Consider the following 17,579-nt stretch of genomic DNA (forward strand, 5'->3'; position numbering starts at 1 on the left):
GAATTATTCTAATGAAAATTAGGTGCAAAATTAGTTGATAAAATTCATGAGAAAATGTACCCCAAGAGTACACAAAAATAATGAGCCAGATGCTAATTAAAACACAAACTGCTTTTACTGTACACTTGAATGCCTTTTTCGAAATTTGAAATCATTTCAACAGAATTCAAACACTCATTGTGGTGGACTATTTGACCCGAAAGACGAATGGCAGTTTTGCTAGTTTAGGATTTATTTTCTTAGCTGCGGAATCTGCTGCTTGCTCTCCAGTTCTTCCAAGATTGAGCTTTCCTCCTTGTCACTCTCCGGCAATATGACGACTGGACACCATCCTTCACAACTCCCACTTGCTGACCCTGAGGTCTCTGTTTCACCTTCTTAACAAAAAACAACAACACAATGCTGCAACATGGTTTCCCACAGATCCATCAGTCTTATTAAACAAAAACAGTCAGACTTTTACCTTCATCGCTGGATGAGTGTAAATCGCTGCACATACTGAAAGAAAAGAGGAATTGAATAAATAACAATCAGCAAACAAGTGTTTTATCATTTTCAATAGGATACACAAGGCTTGATTATATTGAATGATTTCAGGATTTTTGTAAAATAAAAACAGGCCAGGACCATTTTATTGTTTCATAAAGCTGTACAGTAGAACTGAAACCGAATTTATGTACTCCGGTGGTGCTTTAAGATAGGAGTTTAATTTCCTCTGTGACCACTTTAATAACTCAAAAAACTCGTACTTTGGATCAAAAGATGTGAGGGTATTGAATCCAACCAATTACAATCGCTCCACTTTGAATTACAGTATATCGAGATACGTATTAAATTGTCTTTTATTGGAGGGATACATACGTATACAATAGCTTAGAAGGAAATGGCACAATTGCAATACTATATGTAAAATGTAAAAAACAAATTGCATCGAAACCTCCCGAATTGGATCGGAATTCCACTGCCTTAAACCACATTGAATGATTCCACTTTTAAGGAAACTGTCCTTGAATCATTTTGCACCCCACGTGTGGAAAGCTATATTAAATAATATTTTGTTGAGAGATGCAGAGCCCTGGGTACAAGACAAATATACAATTATATGGTGGGCCAGGAGGTTAAATTAACTACATCTAAGGTTGTAGTGCGTTTTAAGTTCATCCTGGAATTCCACCCTGGAAGGCCGATTATCTCAAAGTTTTGTGAGTCGCGTATGTGCTAGGCACTCCTAACCATCTGCTTGCATTGATATCCTTGAATGACAGCTAGCAGATGGAAAAGTTCAGAGGTGTATTTTTGCGAAGGCGAACCCAAAGGCTGAAAATGACACCTGCCCTTTGGCTGTTTTGACTGCTCGGTCACACCACTGGATGACTAGCATTTTCAGGGGCTCCATAAATTGCTTAGCCCTTTCACAAATCGCTTCACCCAAAAAGTTTCATTCTTTGTCATTCTGTTCAGTTATTCCTTGACTGTATGTTTTTAGAAAGTGTGAGTATTTTTTTTTTAACAGATTAATAGCACTTCCATTCATTTCAATGCGGAAAGATTATTTGAGAGATTAGTTTTTTAAAGTCATGGGCATGCTCAACAAATGAATTCAATTCAATCTCAAGGCGTCGCTGGAGTCATAACTATATTTATTTTTGAAAGGTCCTATGCCGTCAACATGCATTTTTTGCTATACTTTTATACAGAACAACGTTGACGTGAGTCTGTGATCTGGTAATGTCAAATTATCAGTTACGGGCAAAAGCCTTTCAAAGGAAAAGTCTTGCAAAAACGAGATTTGTTTTCGACATCGTCGTGACGTAGATGCGTCACTCATAATTTAAGTACCCATCAATTCAGCATAAACTCCTTCCTCTCCAATTTCTTTTCAGGGGAAATTCCTAAGCATTTTGGAACCAGAACTGTTATTGTATGTGTTTGTGCACATTTTCTAGACGATGGCTTTGTCAACACACACACGATGGCCAGTCCCCTCTGGAGGATGTGAGGTCGAGCACTCTCCTCTCATTACGTAACCTTTATTAGTCGAATGGCGTAACTGTGACTTGAAGCCTTGGTGTTCTTACGATTGTAAAAGCAGTCTCTAGGCAGCAACAGTCGACATGCTAAGACTGCTTATTTTACATTAACAGTCAACTAGTCGATGTTCCTTGTTGTTTCACATTCAATGGCTTGTGGGAAGGTCGATACTTTTCAATTATAGTTTTGTTTATGAAAAACATGCCTATCATCAAATGTCTGTCTGATTGTTTTTCTGCCATAGCTCCCTTCTTTTTCTTTGCTATGTTGAACCCTTTGCCCTAAGTTGGACGTCAGACAAGAACTCAAAATCGAGAAACACACCAAAAGGAGCAGCACAGACTATTGAATTGAAGCATTAAATAACGATGCCAGACATGTTTATTTCTTCAGATTATTTTTCACTATGTCATGTTTCGATAAAGTACTATTTTTCTACTTTTTAAAAAAAAACACACATTCAAAATTGTCTTTATTAACTGTGAGACCGGAACGCTTACGTAGTTTCTCGGGTCTGCATAATGGCTTACCTGTAGTCTTTGGGGGATTTTATGATCCCCTTCACTTGTTGCTGTCCACCGTCAGTCTCCAGTGATTTCGCTTTTTTATAGGACAGAAGCAGAGTCACCGTGTAGTTCATATGGGAGTTATTGTCCCAGTGATCCCCCTCAGTGGTTTCATAGCGGACAACGAACTCAATGCGAGAGCCGTGTGTGACGTAGGGGGGCGCAAAAGAGAGCTTGAAGGAGAACGTATCTGTCTCCCCTTCATGGGATCCGTGGAGATACTCTGCGGGGTGATCGAAGTATGTCTCCCAGTTGTCCATGGTGGACCTGATGTAAACTGCCTTGTGGAAGGACACGTTGAGCACCCGCACAAGGCCACTAAAGGCGAGGGGCTCATCCTCTAAGGGGCCGACGTGTTCGACGCACACTTTATGATCGCGCACGGCCTCCAGCAACGCGCCTCCATCGGGGGGCTCAAAGTCCGAGTGCACAAGGAACACCGGTTCTCGGTCAGGTGGGCCATACTTTGCTCGCTCTTCATCCCACTTTGCAGCGTCCTCTTCGTCCTCCGACTCGAAGGTGACGAACTCGCGGACGTCCACGAGGTCTCCGCCTGTCGTGTCTGCGAACGACACTCGCTTTCCGGGGGACAGCGATGCTTGGATGCGCATGTACTCGGCAGTCTCGTCGTGGATGGACGCGCCTCGTCTCCTGGGCACCGGGGAGCATCTTGGGATCAGGCGCACGTTCTCGCTTCCCTCATCGTCGTCTTCGTCGTCGTCATCATCTGCCAAGTGTCCCTCTGCCTGGTCAGGTGACCTGCCAGTTTTGATGGGAACGAAAATACTCTCTTGACCTGGTATGGTTAAAAAAGACATTTTTGCTCATATGCGGACCCCCGAGAAGAATAAATCGACTTGCAGAGGCAGCACTGGCGGCGCATTATGCACAGCTCGTCTCCTAGGTTAACATGCGCTGTTAAATGTCACGCATGGGAAACTTGTTCTGCCAGGCCTTGTGATCGGGTATCCCTTGCTAAAACATCACACTCTGGCCGCTGTCGAGGTCTAATTTTAGTCTTGACCTACCGGGATCTCCATGCGTCTCGATGTGTCTTCGAGTTGGTATGATCCCGCCCCCTTGCAGTGTACCGTTTGGTTTGGGCTGGCTCGACGCCGGCAAATGGAGATGTGATATTACGGCCTACGTTCCCAGGAGAAATAAAGTCAATTCCAAATACCATTACAGCAAATTATAAACTGCAATGTTTTATGAGAATGTGTTAATATATTTGACGTGATCGTTTTTTTCCTGCAGCCTGTCTGCACAGCTATGGGAAGTGGGCCATTTAAATTTGCTACTAGTACTGATACCAATATTGATGACACAATTGCACTTGAGTATATTGCTCATGTATGTGTATTTTACCTGGTAATGTATGTTTCTGACAGCATTTGATTTTTCCACCCTATTTTTCTAAAATATTGGCTTGTTACTCATTTTCAAGGCTAGTGAATTGACAGTGATCAAATAGTCTAAAATTTAGACTAATTTACTTTGCCTCTGTTCATTTAGATTTTAAATAAACTGAGGCAAAGTAAATTAGAGTTAAGACCGTAATTGTTTAGGATTTTTAGGTTTTACGAGGCAGAAAAAAAGGAATAGCAGCACTGGAAGACCATGTCCATGAACTATAGTGGCAGAGAATGGCAACAGATGGTGGATGAACGGATGAATGGATGGAGGGACGAAGGGAGGGAGAGATACTTTATTGATAATTGCAATAATAAAATATTTGGAAAAAAAATAGAATCAACATAATTCTTTATGTTACACCGAAGTGAAGAATTGGTTCACCAACAAAGACAGACAGCTCTGAAATACGATTACATACATAAACCAGTATTTTAAATTTTGTAAAGTAAAAAAAAGCAACAAAAAAACACAAAACTGATTCAATTGTATTCGGTCTTGATGAAGCGTCCATCGTACCCAACTTGGTCGCAGTTATAAACCCAGTAAACACAGCGTTGAATCCTATTGGTCGAGAGCTTTAACCGCGACGTTCTACAGCCAATCGGAACATTGTTATTCCTTTGGATAACGCGGATCGTAAGATAAAGGATTTAGCTAACACAAACTAACACAAAGAACGCTCTTTTCACGTCGCAAATTTAGGATAGCGACACGATGCAGTTCGTTTGATCGTCCTTCGTCTTGCTCGACTTGCCTTTTTGCGGAAATGAGTCGCCCCGACTGCGAGGATACAAGACATGGGTAACGTCGCGCTAACTAGCGTTAGCATCTAACGGCTACTTCCTGTCGTTTCCTGGAGGCCACGACCAACCCGCATCCTACTCAGTCCTCATAAAGGATGTGAATTCCGTCAAGAGTTGTCTCATACAATTGCGCTACCAACGACGCTTATCCAGCGTGTTGAATCGAGTGTGAGTGGGTACGTTGAAATTTCTCGTCATCGTGTTTGCGGGCTACCTAGCCTGGTAGCTCTTTTGGCTAGCTCGCCAGCATGAGTGAATTGACGGATAGCAAGCAGAGCGCCAACTCCGAATCGAGGAAAAGGTGTCCGTCACCGGATCGGGATTCTGTTCCCAACAAGTCCTCGAAAGCGGATGACGCGTGTAATGAAGTGCCGGATGCCTCGGAGAGATTCAAAAACGGGGAGAGCACCGAAGCCGCTGGGCAAGAGAGACATTCTAAGCATGAAGAGGAAGCAGAAACTTCGCAAACTGCACACAGTCCCGCTTCTGCACCTGTCAACAACTCCAATTCTGATGAGCACCAATCCAAGGAAACCCAGCCATACAAGGCGCACAGATATGCTGAGGCGAAGAACGATGCAGATGCATGCACAGGAGTCGATCCTTGCAATCTTATGGACCAGTCTGATTCTGACCCGGCAGCCATAGCAGCTGCCGAAGCACTCGCCAGCCTCACAGGCGGAGACGGCGAAAACAGCCGAGAGACTCCGTGCTCGTCTAAAAGAGCCAAACACGCCAAGCAGGGGAGCAAAGTCAATCACCGTGGGGACCATCAGATCCTCAGAGCTCATTCTAAAACACGGGCAGCTGCTGCAGACAGCTCCACGTGCCTGCGCAGCACAGACAAAGAAGATGCGGATGATACCGCAAACGCAGGTGAAGGTGACGAATCCATGTCTGGATCTTCTTCCGCACCAAGTTCCTCTTTCCCGTCTGAGAACGAGGACAATGAGGATGGTGAGTGCGCCATTGTGTCTGTTAAGATGGCTCCCAAGATGAGACAGTCAGTGGCTCTCCTGGCGCAGGTACAGATGAAACTGGAAGCTATCGAGAAGAAAAGCACCTGGTTCCACCAGCGCTTGGAGCTGAAGATTGGCCGCATGCGCCGGCCTCACCTCGATCAACGTCGCGCCATCACAAAAACTATCCCCGGCTTCTGGGTGACGGCTGTATCCTTCCGTTTGAGATCTTCCCTATCTCCTTGCATGCTCAACGCTGAGTAAATGCCTAAACCAAGTAAACATGTTTATGCTTTACCTTGACTCTGAGGCGCCAGCTACTGAACCACCCGCACCTCTCGGCTCACATTGACGAGACAGATGAGGATGCTCTCAGCTACATGACTGATCTTGAAGTAAGCAATACTCGCCACGGTTTTGCCATGACAACCTTATTTTGCTTCAACGGGCCCAGGATATTTGTTGAGAAAGAGTCAAAACTCTGTTTTACTTTTTTTTTTTTTTTTTTCCCCTGACACAAAGAAATGAATTTCCCTAGAACCCATCACTAGAATTTCAACATTCTTGCTACGTTGTACTCAGCTTGCATTGGTATTCCAACCAGCCCCAACAGGTTGTCATCTTTTTTTTTTTTTTGTTGACAGTTGACATATTTTTAACTTTTAATTGACGTGCAGTACATTTGCATTCAATTTTTATTAAGTAGTAAACTGCAGTTTTCAGCCTAATTAGGTCATTTCCCAAGTGGCGAAGTGGTTGGGACTAACTGGCGTAGTGTTCTAATGTCTTTCAAACACGTCACCTCCATTAGATTGACACGTTGAAGAACCACAAAGTGGGTTTCCAGATTCGCTTCCACTTCAGACGGAACCCGTACTTCCAGAACACCATCATCATGAAAGAGCTGCACATCGGACTGGGAGGTACAAATAAACACGGGGCTGTTTTTGCTTTCACTGGGCACATAATAAAGGAGCCACAAAATTAGGTACGGCAGCATGCTGAAACATGATCCAATACAGAATGGAGGATGTTCAGGGTTGATTGACAATGTCTCAGAGGTATTGAGTAAGCTTGACGCTGACAACGCAATCATGAGTTTTGGGCCCAATCAGTTAATTAAAAAAACAAAATACTAACCGATCACTGATGCAATCATTAGGTGGAGAAATATGTTTATTTAAATAACATATAAAGGGTTGTGTCCCTTCTCCTTGATGATCTAAAAAGAAAATGTCCTCTTTGCAGCAACTCCAACGTCCATGTCCAACACCATCCTGTGGAATCACGGTCACAAATTGACAGCGCATAGCGAACCCAGGAAGATGTCACACGGTGTCTACCAGACCTTTTTCAGCTGGTTTGATGACCACAGCAACCCCGCGCAAGATGATGTTGCGCAGGTACGTACAGCTGATGGCGAGCGAGCCCGTAATGTTTGTAGGGTTGGGCGCGCAAACTAACTTTACCACTGTCAAACTAAAGAAAACACAAAAATAAGTTTGCTACATAATGCTAATGCTCAGGCATAATGTAATTGGAAATACCATAGATGGACAGGTAAACAAATCGCTTCTTTGTGGCGGTATTTTAAAAGTATTGATTGGCACAATATCAGAGCGAGAGAAAAAAACCCCATTGTATCCAAACATTGCTCCAATAATCTCATCTAAATTTTGTCTCATTTAGATTTCATTTAGGTATCAATGTGAAACGATTACATGGCACTGAAATTGTATCTAATTCAGAAGGTTCACTTGTCTTAACCTTTTCACTGATCTGTTTGTTGTCCAGATCCTGAAGGACGACCTTTACAGGGACCCTTTGAGGTACTACCTCACGCCACTCTGGCAGCCCAGAGAGAACGGCAGGTAGGTCGCATTCACAATGTTTATTGTAAACGTCCTGGATACACTGGAGTACGAGTCTTTTTAAAGGACACAGTATGCGTTCACAATCGTTTGGGTGGTCGTGGATCAATTAGTAGAGCGGTAACCGGAGGATCCGCTATTTCAATCTAGCAGTAGAATAAAGATACATATTCATTGTAGTAAATAAAATAAGTGAAACTACGGCCAACCAATCTTTCAAGGAACCCTGGTTTGGAATTCTTGGTAGCACACGCCGCGCTTTATGGTTTGGAAATCCTGGCTCATCTACTTATGCCATTTAGTGTTTTTTGTTTGTTTGTTGTTTTGTTTTTGTTTTTTGGGGGGCTGGTGCATCAACCTGACCACTTTGTCCGTCCTCTAGTGATGGCGACGGCACCACAGCAGATCGCAGTGGCAATGACAATGGCTACGACTGTGTAGTAATCTCCGACTCAGACGAAGAAACTGCTGAGGCGGAACCTGGCCGCAGTGCTGGGGAGGAAGGGGAGCAGGAAAAACAAGAAGGAGAAGAAGAACAAGGAGGAGAAGGAGAGGAGCAAGAGGAGGAGGAAGAGGAGGAGGAGGAAGGACTGCTGAGTGCAGGTTCGTTACTTATTGATTTATGATGTACTCACGCTAGAGCAGCAAACTTAGGAGCTCAAGGGCCTCGTTTGATTTTTACATTGGACCGATGGGCTGGGTCATTTATAGATGAGGTTCAAAAATAATATTTCAAAATTTAAAAAAATCATCTTATGTTTTAACTGTAACAATCAAATAAGAGGATTTGAGTTGTTAAATGCCACCCCCAGTTGAATTTGACTGTCAATCTAAACAAAGAAAATGCAACTATGTTGTGTCTTCAAAACAACCACATAGCTCAGCCTTTAAATCCACTAGCTTAATGCTAATGCAAAACCATAACGGGAAACTTATTCATGTTGACTTGTTATAATATAACCCTTTAAGCACTGGGTATTTAAATACAAACAGTGGATCAAGACCGATAGACAGATAATACATGGAATCACGATAGCGGAACTAACAAAATAGTGACGTGAGGTCAGTGCAAGGGCTTTAACTATCGATTTATTTTAATGATCTATTTACCTGTTAATTATTATTATGTCAATGAACCAGATTTTCAAACACAAAGTACATTGATCTGCTTTGAATGAGGATGACAGAACTCAGAGAATATTTACTGGTGAGAGGCTGAAATTCTGAGGATTTGGCTCAAGGTCTCAAAGTAATGAATCGATCATCAAAATGAGTGTCAATTAATTCGGTAATTGATTATTTGTCAATTTGTTGTAGATGCATGTCATTTATAGACTCGAGCAACGTTGGACAACATGGGACACTGAAAAAAACCAGGAAGCTAAATTGAATCCAAAATAGAATTGAAAAAAAGTCTTCAATCGAACTTACCTTAAGCCAGTGCTTCTCAATTATTTTCTGTTACGCCCCCCCCCTAGCAAGAAGAAAACTATTTGCGCCCCCCCTCCCCACCGTGACTATCCTAACTTGTCTTGTAAGTCGTAAAATGTTGCACTGTCGCAAACGTGACAGAAGTAACAATGAGAGCGCCACTGCCCCCTGCTGTAGTAAACGCGCAATTACACTTTATTCTAGTACTGCCAAAAAAAAGCCTGTTCCCCAGGGTCACACGCGCCCCCCCAGGAATAGCACCGCGCCCCCCAAGGGGGGCGCGCCCCACTATTTGAGAAGCACTGCCTTAAGCTGTAGGAACCCTGAATGAATGCGCTCTGTTTTTGATCATCAACACTAAGAACTGTCTTCTCTTCAGATGAGAGCCAGGAAGAAGGTGAAAGTGGAGAAATTGTTATTGACGGTAAGTCAGGTGATCTGTTGTCTGAATATTTGAGGCTTTCATATGCAAAGTGCAGTAAAACACTGACAGTATGTCTTTTACGCGGCAGGCTCGGACGACAGCGAGCAGGAGGATGAGGCGGCCTGAAAAAGGAAGTTAGGAATGATAGCGGGTATGCCCCAACATCTTTTGGATGTTAGTTATGTTATGCACAAAATGTCATATTTTTGTAATGTACAAAAATATGATCTATAGATGCTTTTTAAATCAGGGTTAACTTAATAAAGCCAAGGGAAGGTTACTTATCATTTTCTAGAAAAGTACACTGTACAAAAAGATTGCTTTTGGAAAACATTTTCGGCTGCCGACTTTTAGCAAAGCAAACAAATGACGAGAATCTCGCAGTCATGGGAAGTAGTGTTTTACCTTTGGCTGTTCTTCCTCTTGTGATGCATTTGACTATATTGACCACATTTCAGGAGCGCTTAGATCTCAACCAAAATGTGTTCTCAGGGATGGGCCCACACTCGATTACTCAATTTGGGGCTGTGAGGACGAAAATGTCTACTCTTCTGTAGTCAAAAGAAGCATATATTGTTTTCATAAGCTTAAAGACCCCCCCACCCCAACTACCCCTCGACATGGCAATGCAGCAAACATGGCACATACTGCCACTGTTGTTGTGTAGTTTGATCAGTGTATGTGGAATTTTGTCTTTAGTAGATTGACATCAGCTTCAACATTTTGTGTAAAATTTTGCTTTTTTTGTGGAATTTGACATTTTTGGACATTGTGGCACACTTATGAGGATGATAGCATCAGCATTCAGATTCTTGGGTGGCACAATTATGTATTTTTATGTTCTTCCCCTGTCGTTCTGCAGCCCTTTGTCACCCAAGTTGTGCTGCATTTGAAATCTCTTCTCTTGTACTGTTTTATTGATTTGAAATGCTTATCCATAGAACAATTCTCAATGTTTGTCAATGTAATCAAAAAAATGGCAAGATGCTTCCAGGTGACAGGAATTGAGTGATACCGCTGACTTGGAGAGGTCAGCGTTGGTTTTTTTTTTCCCTTTTTATTTCCCTCTCCTAAATGAATTAGCCAGTTCCTCAATCATCATCTGTATTTCCATTGCATCTATTATTGAATTGATTAACCATTTTGAAATTTAAATTACAGCTGGCATCAGATATCCCCAACAGCGGTTTGCCTCATGTAAAGTCTTTCTTTTTTGATTGACACCACATGATGGCAGTAGAGAAGGTGGCCAAAATCATCATTCAAGCCTTTTACCTTGTTTTCCCAATGGCTCTGCCTTGGTTAAATTCCACGGGAGTGTTTGACCACCTCCGGCCGCTGGAGAACGCTTGAGATTACTCGGAAGATTATGTGATTTCATGGTGAATTAGTATATTTTGAAAGACTCAGATTACCCGGAAGATTGTGTGATTTCATGGTGAATTGGTATATTTGAAAAGACTCAGACCAAGTTAACACGCCCAAAATGTTACATCCAGGAACTGTCAACTGTATATAAACCTGAGAAAGAAGCACAGTGTGGCAAGTGAACAATAACGGAGTATGGCGTTTCTTGACCTCAATTGTGCCAAAGCACATATTTGACATTAGAAAAATCCCACACTTTTATGTATTTTTTTTTTTTTTGCAAATCTATTCTAATTCTCTGTCATCATGTGCATGGGTTACTTTCACAAAAGATTTACAAAACAAATAGATTTTGCTCTTTTTGCCAATGCAATGTTAATGGCGCAACAAATTTGAATTCTCAGGAGGTTTCCTGAAAAGTGATGGTTTGGGGTATGAGGATCCTGCTCGATGCCAGTGGTGCCTTGCGGTACGAGCTTAATTAATGCCGTTACCATGCGCGTAACTGGAAATGCTCATTTTCCCCTTGAAATGAGTAGAAAAGCCCTTGGACTATTTTAGCCTCCCCAAATTCATTGCAGCTACTTATGTGTATGACCCTTCAACCAAGGCCAGTATAATACTATTGCATTAAAATAAAAAAAGCACTCGGTAATATTAGTCGTTCTTTGCAGAGGAGAAAGACTCCCAAATTAGGTCACTTGTATCTGAAGGCACCACTGAAATAATGATCTTGTCTCAATATAAATGACTGGCACTTCAGAATGGCAGCAATGTTGTGCAACACTCACAGCAGTAGTTCACCAATAGGCATTTAATTATGAGCATCTTGAATTCACTAACATTGCATCAGTTTGTGTTCACGACACTATTTTGAAATCCCCCCCCTTGCGGTGTACCTTGTGTGCTTTTGTAGAACATTGTATACTTTTGTTGCTTTGGTTATTTTTCATTTCGTTTGGGATGAGATGTCCACCCTTTACCCTAATAAAGTAGGAAGTTGTTTCACTTTGCAGTTGGCTGTGTTCTTCATCTGTATATACTTGCACTTGCCACCTGACCGTTCTTTTATTTGTCGCCACAAGATGGCAGTATGCATTTGTTGGTCACCTGTCTGTTGAATTTATTGGAATAAAGGCGTTCCATAGCACGTCTGACTTTGATACAAGTATTTCAGGTTTAAATTCTTCATGATAATCTAGTAAATTACCTAGTAACCCATAATACAGTTGTGATTTTTTTGTAGTACTTGAAATAAATGACTTCCTACCTGACTTTGACATTTAAGTCACCCTTGCAACTCTTGAAGAGAGATCAAACAAGAGCAACAGAGTGACACTTTAATGGATTTCACTGCTGGTGCATGTGATATCACTCCCATTTTCGAGCTGCCACTGTAAATAGCTCCCAGCGAGGCATTTTTGGACAGGCCCAGACAAAGGAACGGCAGCAGTGTTGCAATGGCACACTTAAACCCTTGATTCCACTTTTAATGCACAGCTATAAATATTCCACTCGAAAAAAAACGGTCCTGCTGGAGGCCCGGCAGCACTCAGGGTATGCGGCCTACGATGGGCATATACTATTAATACTAATAGTGCAAACGCATTACGTTATCCGAAATGATCCCATGTGGAATGAGGTATTTTGCTTCCACTTTGATCAACTGTCCACCACAAAGCAACCACGTTTCATGAGTATAAATTAATAACAGGCTTAGTTCTTTCATAAGATCAATTTGGGCAAAATTTGTCCAGATGTGCTTTTTGCTCTGTTTGGAGCGATGACAACAGCCTAAATCAGGGGTGTCCAAAGTACGGCCAGAGGGCCATTTGCGACCCACCATTTCTTTGTTAGAAGCCTGCAGCATCAGTGTTGAGTGAAGTACTTGAGACAGAAGAAGCAATTGATGGACTGTCAATCACTCGTGGGTGCAGCCGTAGCAGGCACAGCCTTGCTCTGACCTGTTAATTGGACTTCGGTAGCTTTGCTGAGACGATGATGGGAAAAAAGAAAAAGTCGACCTTTTCCTGAAATGGATTCCCGAGTAGAACCATTCCTGTTAGTGCTACCCCTGCACACAAATCCTCTTGTCCCCCCTCGAGCTCGAATTGCCAACATCACAGCTCCCTTGTTTTCTCACAGGTTGATCTCGTGAAGTTCGCAACGCGAGCCGACAAAGCTCTGACGTCAGTTTCAGTTTATAGCAGTGTTGGATGAATGAGTCTTTTCAGTTATTTTGCTTTTCTGTATCGCCTCACTTGTGACGCACTTGTCACCCGGGATGTACGTACAAACAACTCATTTGAAGGTAGACCTTCACAGTAGCTCCTCTTCCATGCAGTAGATAAGGCCGAAGTAAGGTACCGCATTCCAGCGCTCGAGATCGCCGACATCATTTCTATGTCTCATCTAACTTTGAAGATAAATTTGCTAACACCAGCTTCTATCTTACTCTCATGCAGATTGTGTCATCGATATCGACCTAGAGTGTATGAGCCGTCTCCGGAGGCCCCTTCTACAGCCACCAGGCGGTAACAGCGATAAGGGGCCCCTATACGGGGCTTTCATGATAAATTGCTATAGTGTCGCTGTTTTGTCGTTGATACTGCACAAGCAGGAGTTTCTTGGGGGCCCCTTCGGCCTGGTGTTGTTTGTTTTCTAGATGTATTTACAGATTTGCAGCACGGATTGTATGTTTTCCCGATCATGTAATCAACCTAAAAAGAAGCATTGCAGGCTAGGTGATGAAAGAGGTGGGTGGAGGGCGGGAATAGGAGAGGGAAATGGATGAGTGCAATGATAACAGGAGCCGTCTGGACCCCGTCGCTTACACACAGCAGATGGATGACTCTTATCTGGGAGATCGCCGAGTGCATGCTCGCGCCTGGGCCCAGTTACCGACGATCACACCAGACAGATGAATGCTACCCCACGCACACACACACCCCTGCCCAGCCCCTCCACCAATCACACGCGAGTGCACACAGAATGGAACAGATTGCAGCATTTTTCTTACCTTTTACCCTTCCCCCATGCATCCGACAATCTATTCTACCTCGACATTGTCCAAATATACACAGGTGCATTTTAATATTTCATGTTTTTTTTTGGGGGGGGGGGGGGGTTACTTTGGCTTTTCCATGAATAATTTTCTTTGCTTAACTCAATTTATTCCAATTGTTCCAATTCAACACAGGTAAGACACATTTTGTCTTTTGTTGTTTGGTCAGTTGGATTGAACTGCGAACAATTCTAAATAATAGTGCTCATAAAATGTTGCGTTTTTTCTGGGAATACAAAATGTTTGGAAAAGCTGACTGTAGTCACCTTCCATTTAACGTGCCCCATTCAACATGTCGTAATGTGATTGCTGATTCTATAAACAGCCACATCGCAGAGTGTGCACACGTTGCATTATTTATTATATTATTATTATTTGTCTTCTCTGTTAGCGTGGTGCAAATGAAGCAGAGGCATTCATATTAGCCCGAAAGAAACGAGAGGCGATAGTTTCACCATCGGTGTGAACGTACATTGGCGTGGCTCAATTCTGCAAGCATGCTGACAAGATTTACTTTGCTTTGGGCCAGCGAGCATCCTCCCAATCATCCTTTTCATGTACAGTAAGCAGCTTCTTCTAACCTGTCATTATTTGTATGGTGCACCTCTTCAACAGCTGTCGCTTCTCCTGGAAGCATTTTACAGTCTAGTGTCGAAGGCAGATGGCAGCGGGCCCCGTGGACATATGGAGCCTTGAACACAGCTCCATCTCGGGAGGGGGGGGGGGGATATGCATACTTTTTCTGCAAAACGAATCAGCTCGGCTTCAGCGTACGACATTAGGAGAGCGACCGAGAATGTGTCGCCTGTGCGCCCCTCATCCACATGTTAAAAACCTTGCCCTACTTTTGTAATTGCTGGTGTGCTAAGTCCGGGGACACGGGCAAACACCTGCTCTTGTATTTTTCACGATGATGTTTTGTTACACGTTAGATAATAATTAGAGGCAAGGGGATAGCTCGGTCATGTTTGTTGTGATAGAAAACAGGCCAGCGCATATTTTCAACACTGGGATTTTCTCTCAGGGTCACCGCGCTTTCCCAACATGCATTTGTGTACTTGTTGCCTCTCTGCTGCGTTGGGCATGTGCAGACACTTGGCAATTTGTCAATTCAAAATTGAGTGTCAGCAGGTCAAATATGTTTTTGTTGTTTTCGCTTAAGGGGACAAAAATGTGATTCTGGTGATTGATGGGTCTGGTGGTGCGGGATCCAGCTGCAGTTTGCACTCGGCCTACAGGGATAAATGACAAGAAGGCAAAGTCTATTCATCATATGGGACATTTTAGGTCAATTTTCATTCCTCACCAGCACAAATATTTGGAGTCCCCCAAAAGTGAAAGAAAGATTTGACATGTGAGGCTCTCTCATGCGGCAATGCCAGCCTAAACCCTTTTTCACTGTAGCGTGCCAGCCGAAAAGTCTGGCTGTCCAGTCTGACCCTAAACGGCTACTCCAGCACACTCTGTCTGTCAAGTTGCATTTTTTTTTTTTTTTTTAATTCCAACACCCATCCCTCCTCACTTTTACGCCATTTCTCCATGATGCGTGAGCACTTGTGGCTTATAATGAGGCACTCTAAAGAGACCAGGCCCGAGCACTTGAGGGTGTAGGCTAATTGCAGGTCGCATCTGCGCCAGATAACCACTGATCCCGATAAAGGAGCTTAAATTCTTACTTAGTTGGGGTGTGAGTACTTATGCCATGTACTCAAGTTCTGTTTTAACCATGCCTAAAGAAAATAGAGAAAACTGATAGGCTGGAAAAAGGTTTTAACACTATACTACATGAGTATTTTCACATTTTAAGTAACTTCAAATGAATCTCTAAATTCACTTTACAGGATCTTTGACCGTCAAAGGCTGGCACAATAGCACAAGAAGTATTGGGAGTTAAAGTTGAGAGGAAACCTGAAGTCAGCACACATCCGTGACTCATTTCCTCAGCTGGAAAAGGACTGAAGCAAAGATCCTGGCCTGGACCCATCTTAACTGCGTGTCCACGTCATGAGTGGCTGGAAGCCAACAGGAGACAAGGCCACTGCTTGCATAGTCTTTGTGCGGATCGGTCAAAATCATCAGGAGGGGTGGATTTCAAAAGCTTTTTTTTTCCCTCTTTTTTTATGGTTTGCCTGTAAGAACTGCCCCTTGCCTTATTGACCTTTTCCAACCTGACACACCTCATTACCTCATGTGTTTATTCTATTTTCTCTGTGTGCTACACAGTGCTACAGCCCCCTGCAGAAAAACCATACTGAGCACAGTGGAATAGCAGTCTGACAACACAATTGCATTTAATAATAGTTTTCAAATATTTATTTAGGTAAATTTTGCGTTTAACTTTTCACATGTTCTTACTTCCAAAACCACTATTCTTCAGAAAATGCCCCCAATTTTTTTTTAACTTATACATCCTAACCCTGAAGGCGGCTCGGTGGCGCACTTGGGTAGCACGTCCGCCTCACAGTTAGGAGGGTGCGGGTTCGATTCCACCTCCGGCCCTCCCTGTGTGGAGTTTGCATGTTCTCCCCGGGCCCGCGTGGGTTTTCTCCGGGCACTCCGGTTTCCTCCCACATCCCAAAGACATGCTTGGTAGGCCGATTGAACACTCCAACTTGTCCCTAGGTGTGAGTGCGAGTGCAAATGGTTGTTTGTCTCTGTGTGCCCTGCGATTGGCTGGCAACCGGTTCAGGGTGTCCCCCGCCTACTGCCCGATGACGGCTGGGATAGGCTCCAGCACGCCCGCGACCCCAGTGGGGACTAAGCGGTACAGAAAATGGATGGATGGATGGATCCTAACCCTGTGTTACTCAATTCAATGCATATAATATATATTTCCCCATTTGTGCGTTCTATAAAATAAATGCCAGACTGTATCTGGTATTACAAAAAATGTATAACCATAACCTTAAAACAACTTTCTCATCTCTGTACCCTTCAATTAATAGATTTTATTTGTGTAATTTTTTAATTGACTAATAATTGTGCCTTTTAAATGAATTGCACAACAGTTCCAAGCATTTATGTATATTTTCTGGTACTTGTGTGTACTTTCTGGTTAATAGTGTATAAAAATGATAAAATAACTTTATTCATTGTTCTTAAATCATTGAATATTTATCTTTGCAAAGAAGATTTTATACATCGTATGGTAGCAATAAACTCATAAATTCAACTCAATTTAAAATAAGTGGCAGTTTGGCAAACATTGGTCAATTCATCCAAAACAAAAACACATTAAACTAGACAATTGCATGTTTTATATTTCAACCAACCACACCCCTTTGCCTTAAAAAGATCTTTTTAGCTTTATGCTAACAACAAATGCAAACCACTTTTGACATATTGTATATGTGCACTATTATTATGATTATTATTATTAAAGCAGTAATGATTCAAACTGCTAATGTGCATAATGTTGCAGTGGCTATCACAAAAGGATGAAACATTTCTGGTTTTGACTTGGTCAGTATTTATTTTAGTTTAGACGTTTCAGAATGTATAACGCCTGCTTTTCAATCAAGCTCTTTTAACAAAGATGGACATCCAGCCTTCACCCTTATCCAGCCTTCTTTTGTCACTGTTGTCATGCACGCAGGGGCCAGCCACTGAGGAATCCTGGGAATTCTTTTTATATTTTTTCTTTCTT

The 17,579-nt window shown here is 42.7% G+C and overlaps 2 protein-coding genes across 3 annotated transcripts; one reads left to right on the forward strand and one right to left on the reverse strand.

The window, feature by feature from the left end:
* Positions 1-96: 96 nt before the first annotated feature.
* Positions 97-3,637, reverse strand: si:ch211-167b20.8 (protein phosphatase 1 regulatory subunit 3A). Of its 2 annotated transcripts, none has more exons than XM_061300619.1 (3): positions 2,562-3,637; positions 464-498; positions 97-374 (listed from the first exon to the last, which is right to left on the reverse strand). In XM_061300619.1, exons 1-3 carry the CDS (start codon positions 3,413-3,415, stop codon positions 232-234), a joined length of 1,032 nt encoding a protein of 343 aa, XP_061156603.1. In that variant the 5' UTR covers positions 3,416-3,637; the 3' UTR covers positions 97-231. The 2 variants fall into 2 exon arrangements, with proteins under 2 accessions (XP_061156603.1, XP_061156594.1); XM_061300610.1 differs by having other exon boundaries at positions 97-377; positions 2,562-3,632.
* Positions 3,638-4,593: 956 nt separating this feature from the next.
* Positions 4,594-11,877, forward strand: tspy (testis specific protein Y-linked). The gene is made up of 8 exons (XM_061300595.1): positions 4,594-5,985; positions 6,093-6,170; positions 6,587-6,698; positions 7,024-7,178; positions 7,570-7,646; positions 8,029-8,249; positions 9,457-9,501; positions 9,590-11,877. Exons 1-8 carry the CDS (start codon positions 5,065-5,067, stop codon positions 9,625-9,627), a joined length of 1,647 nt encoding a protein of 548 aa, XP_061156579.1. The 5' UTR covers positions 4,594-5,064; the 3' UTR covers positions 9,628-11,877.
* Positions 11,878-17,579: the final 5,702 nt, after the last annotated feature.

The sequence above is a fragment of the Syngnathus typhle genome, linkage group LG2, assembly GCF_033458585.1.
Source record: "Syngnathus typhle isolate RoL2023-S1 ecotype Sweden linkage group LG2, RoL_Styp_1.0, whole genome shotgun sequence".
Classification (NCBI taxonomy): Eukaryota; Metazoa; Chordata; class Actinopteri; order Syngnathiformes; family Syngnathidae; genus Syngnathus; species Syngnathus typhle.

Coding starts and splice junctions, on each gene's coding strand:
- si:ch211-167b20.8 (XM_061300610.1), bottom strand. CDS start 3,415: ATGTCTTTTTTAACCATACCAGGTCAAGAGAGTATTTTCGTTCCCATC. Junction 499..2,561: donor AAATCCCCCAAAGACTACAG/GTAAGCCATTAT, acceptor CTTTTCTTTCAG/TATGTGCAGCGATTTACACT. Junction 378..463: donor ACACTCATCCAGCGATGAAG/GTAAAAGTCTGA, acceptor TTTTTTGTTAAG/AAGGTGAAACAGAGACCTCA.
- tspy (XM_061300595.1), top strand. CDS start 5,065: ATGAGTGAATTGACGGATAGCAAGCAGAGCGCCAACTCCGAATCGAGG. Junction 6,171..6,586: donor GCTACATGACTGATCTTGAA/GTAAGCAATACT, acceptor CACCTCCATTAG/ATTGACACGTTGAAGAACCA. Junction 7,179..7,569: donor CGCAAGATGATGTTGCGCAG/GTACGTACAGCT, acceptor TTTGTTGTCCAG/ATCCTGAAGGACGACCTTTA.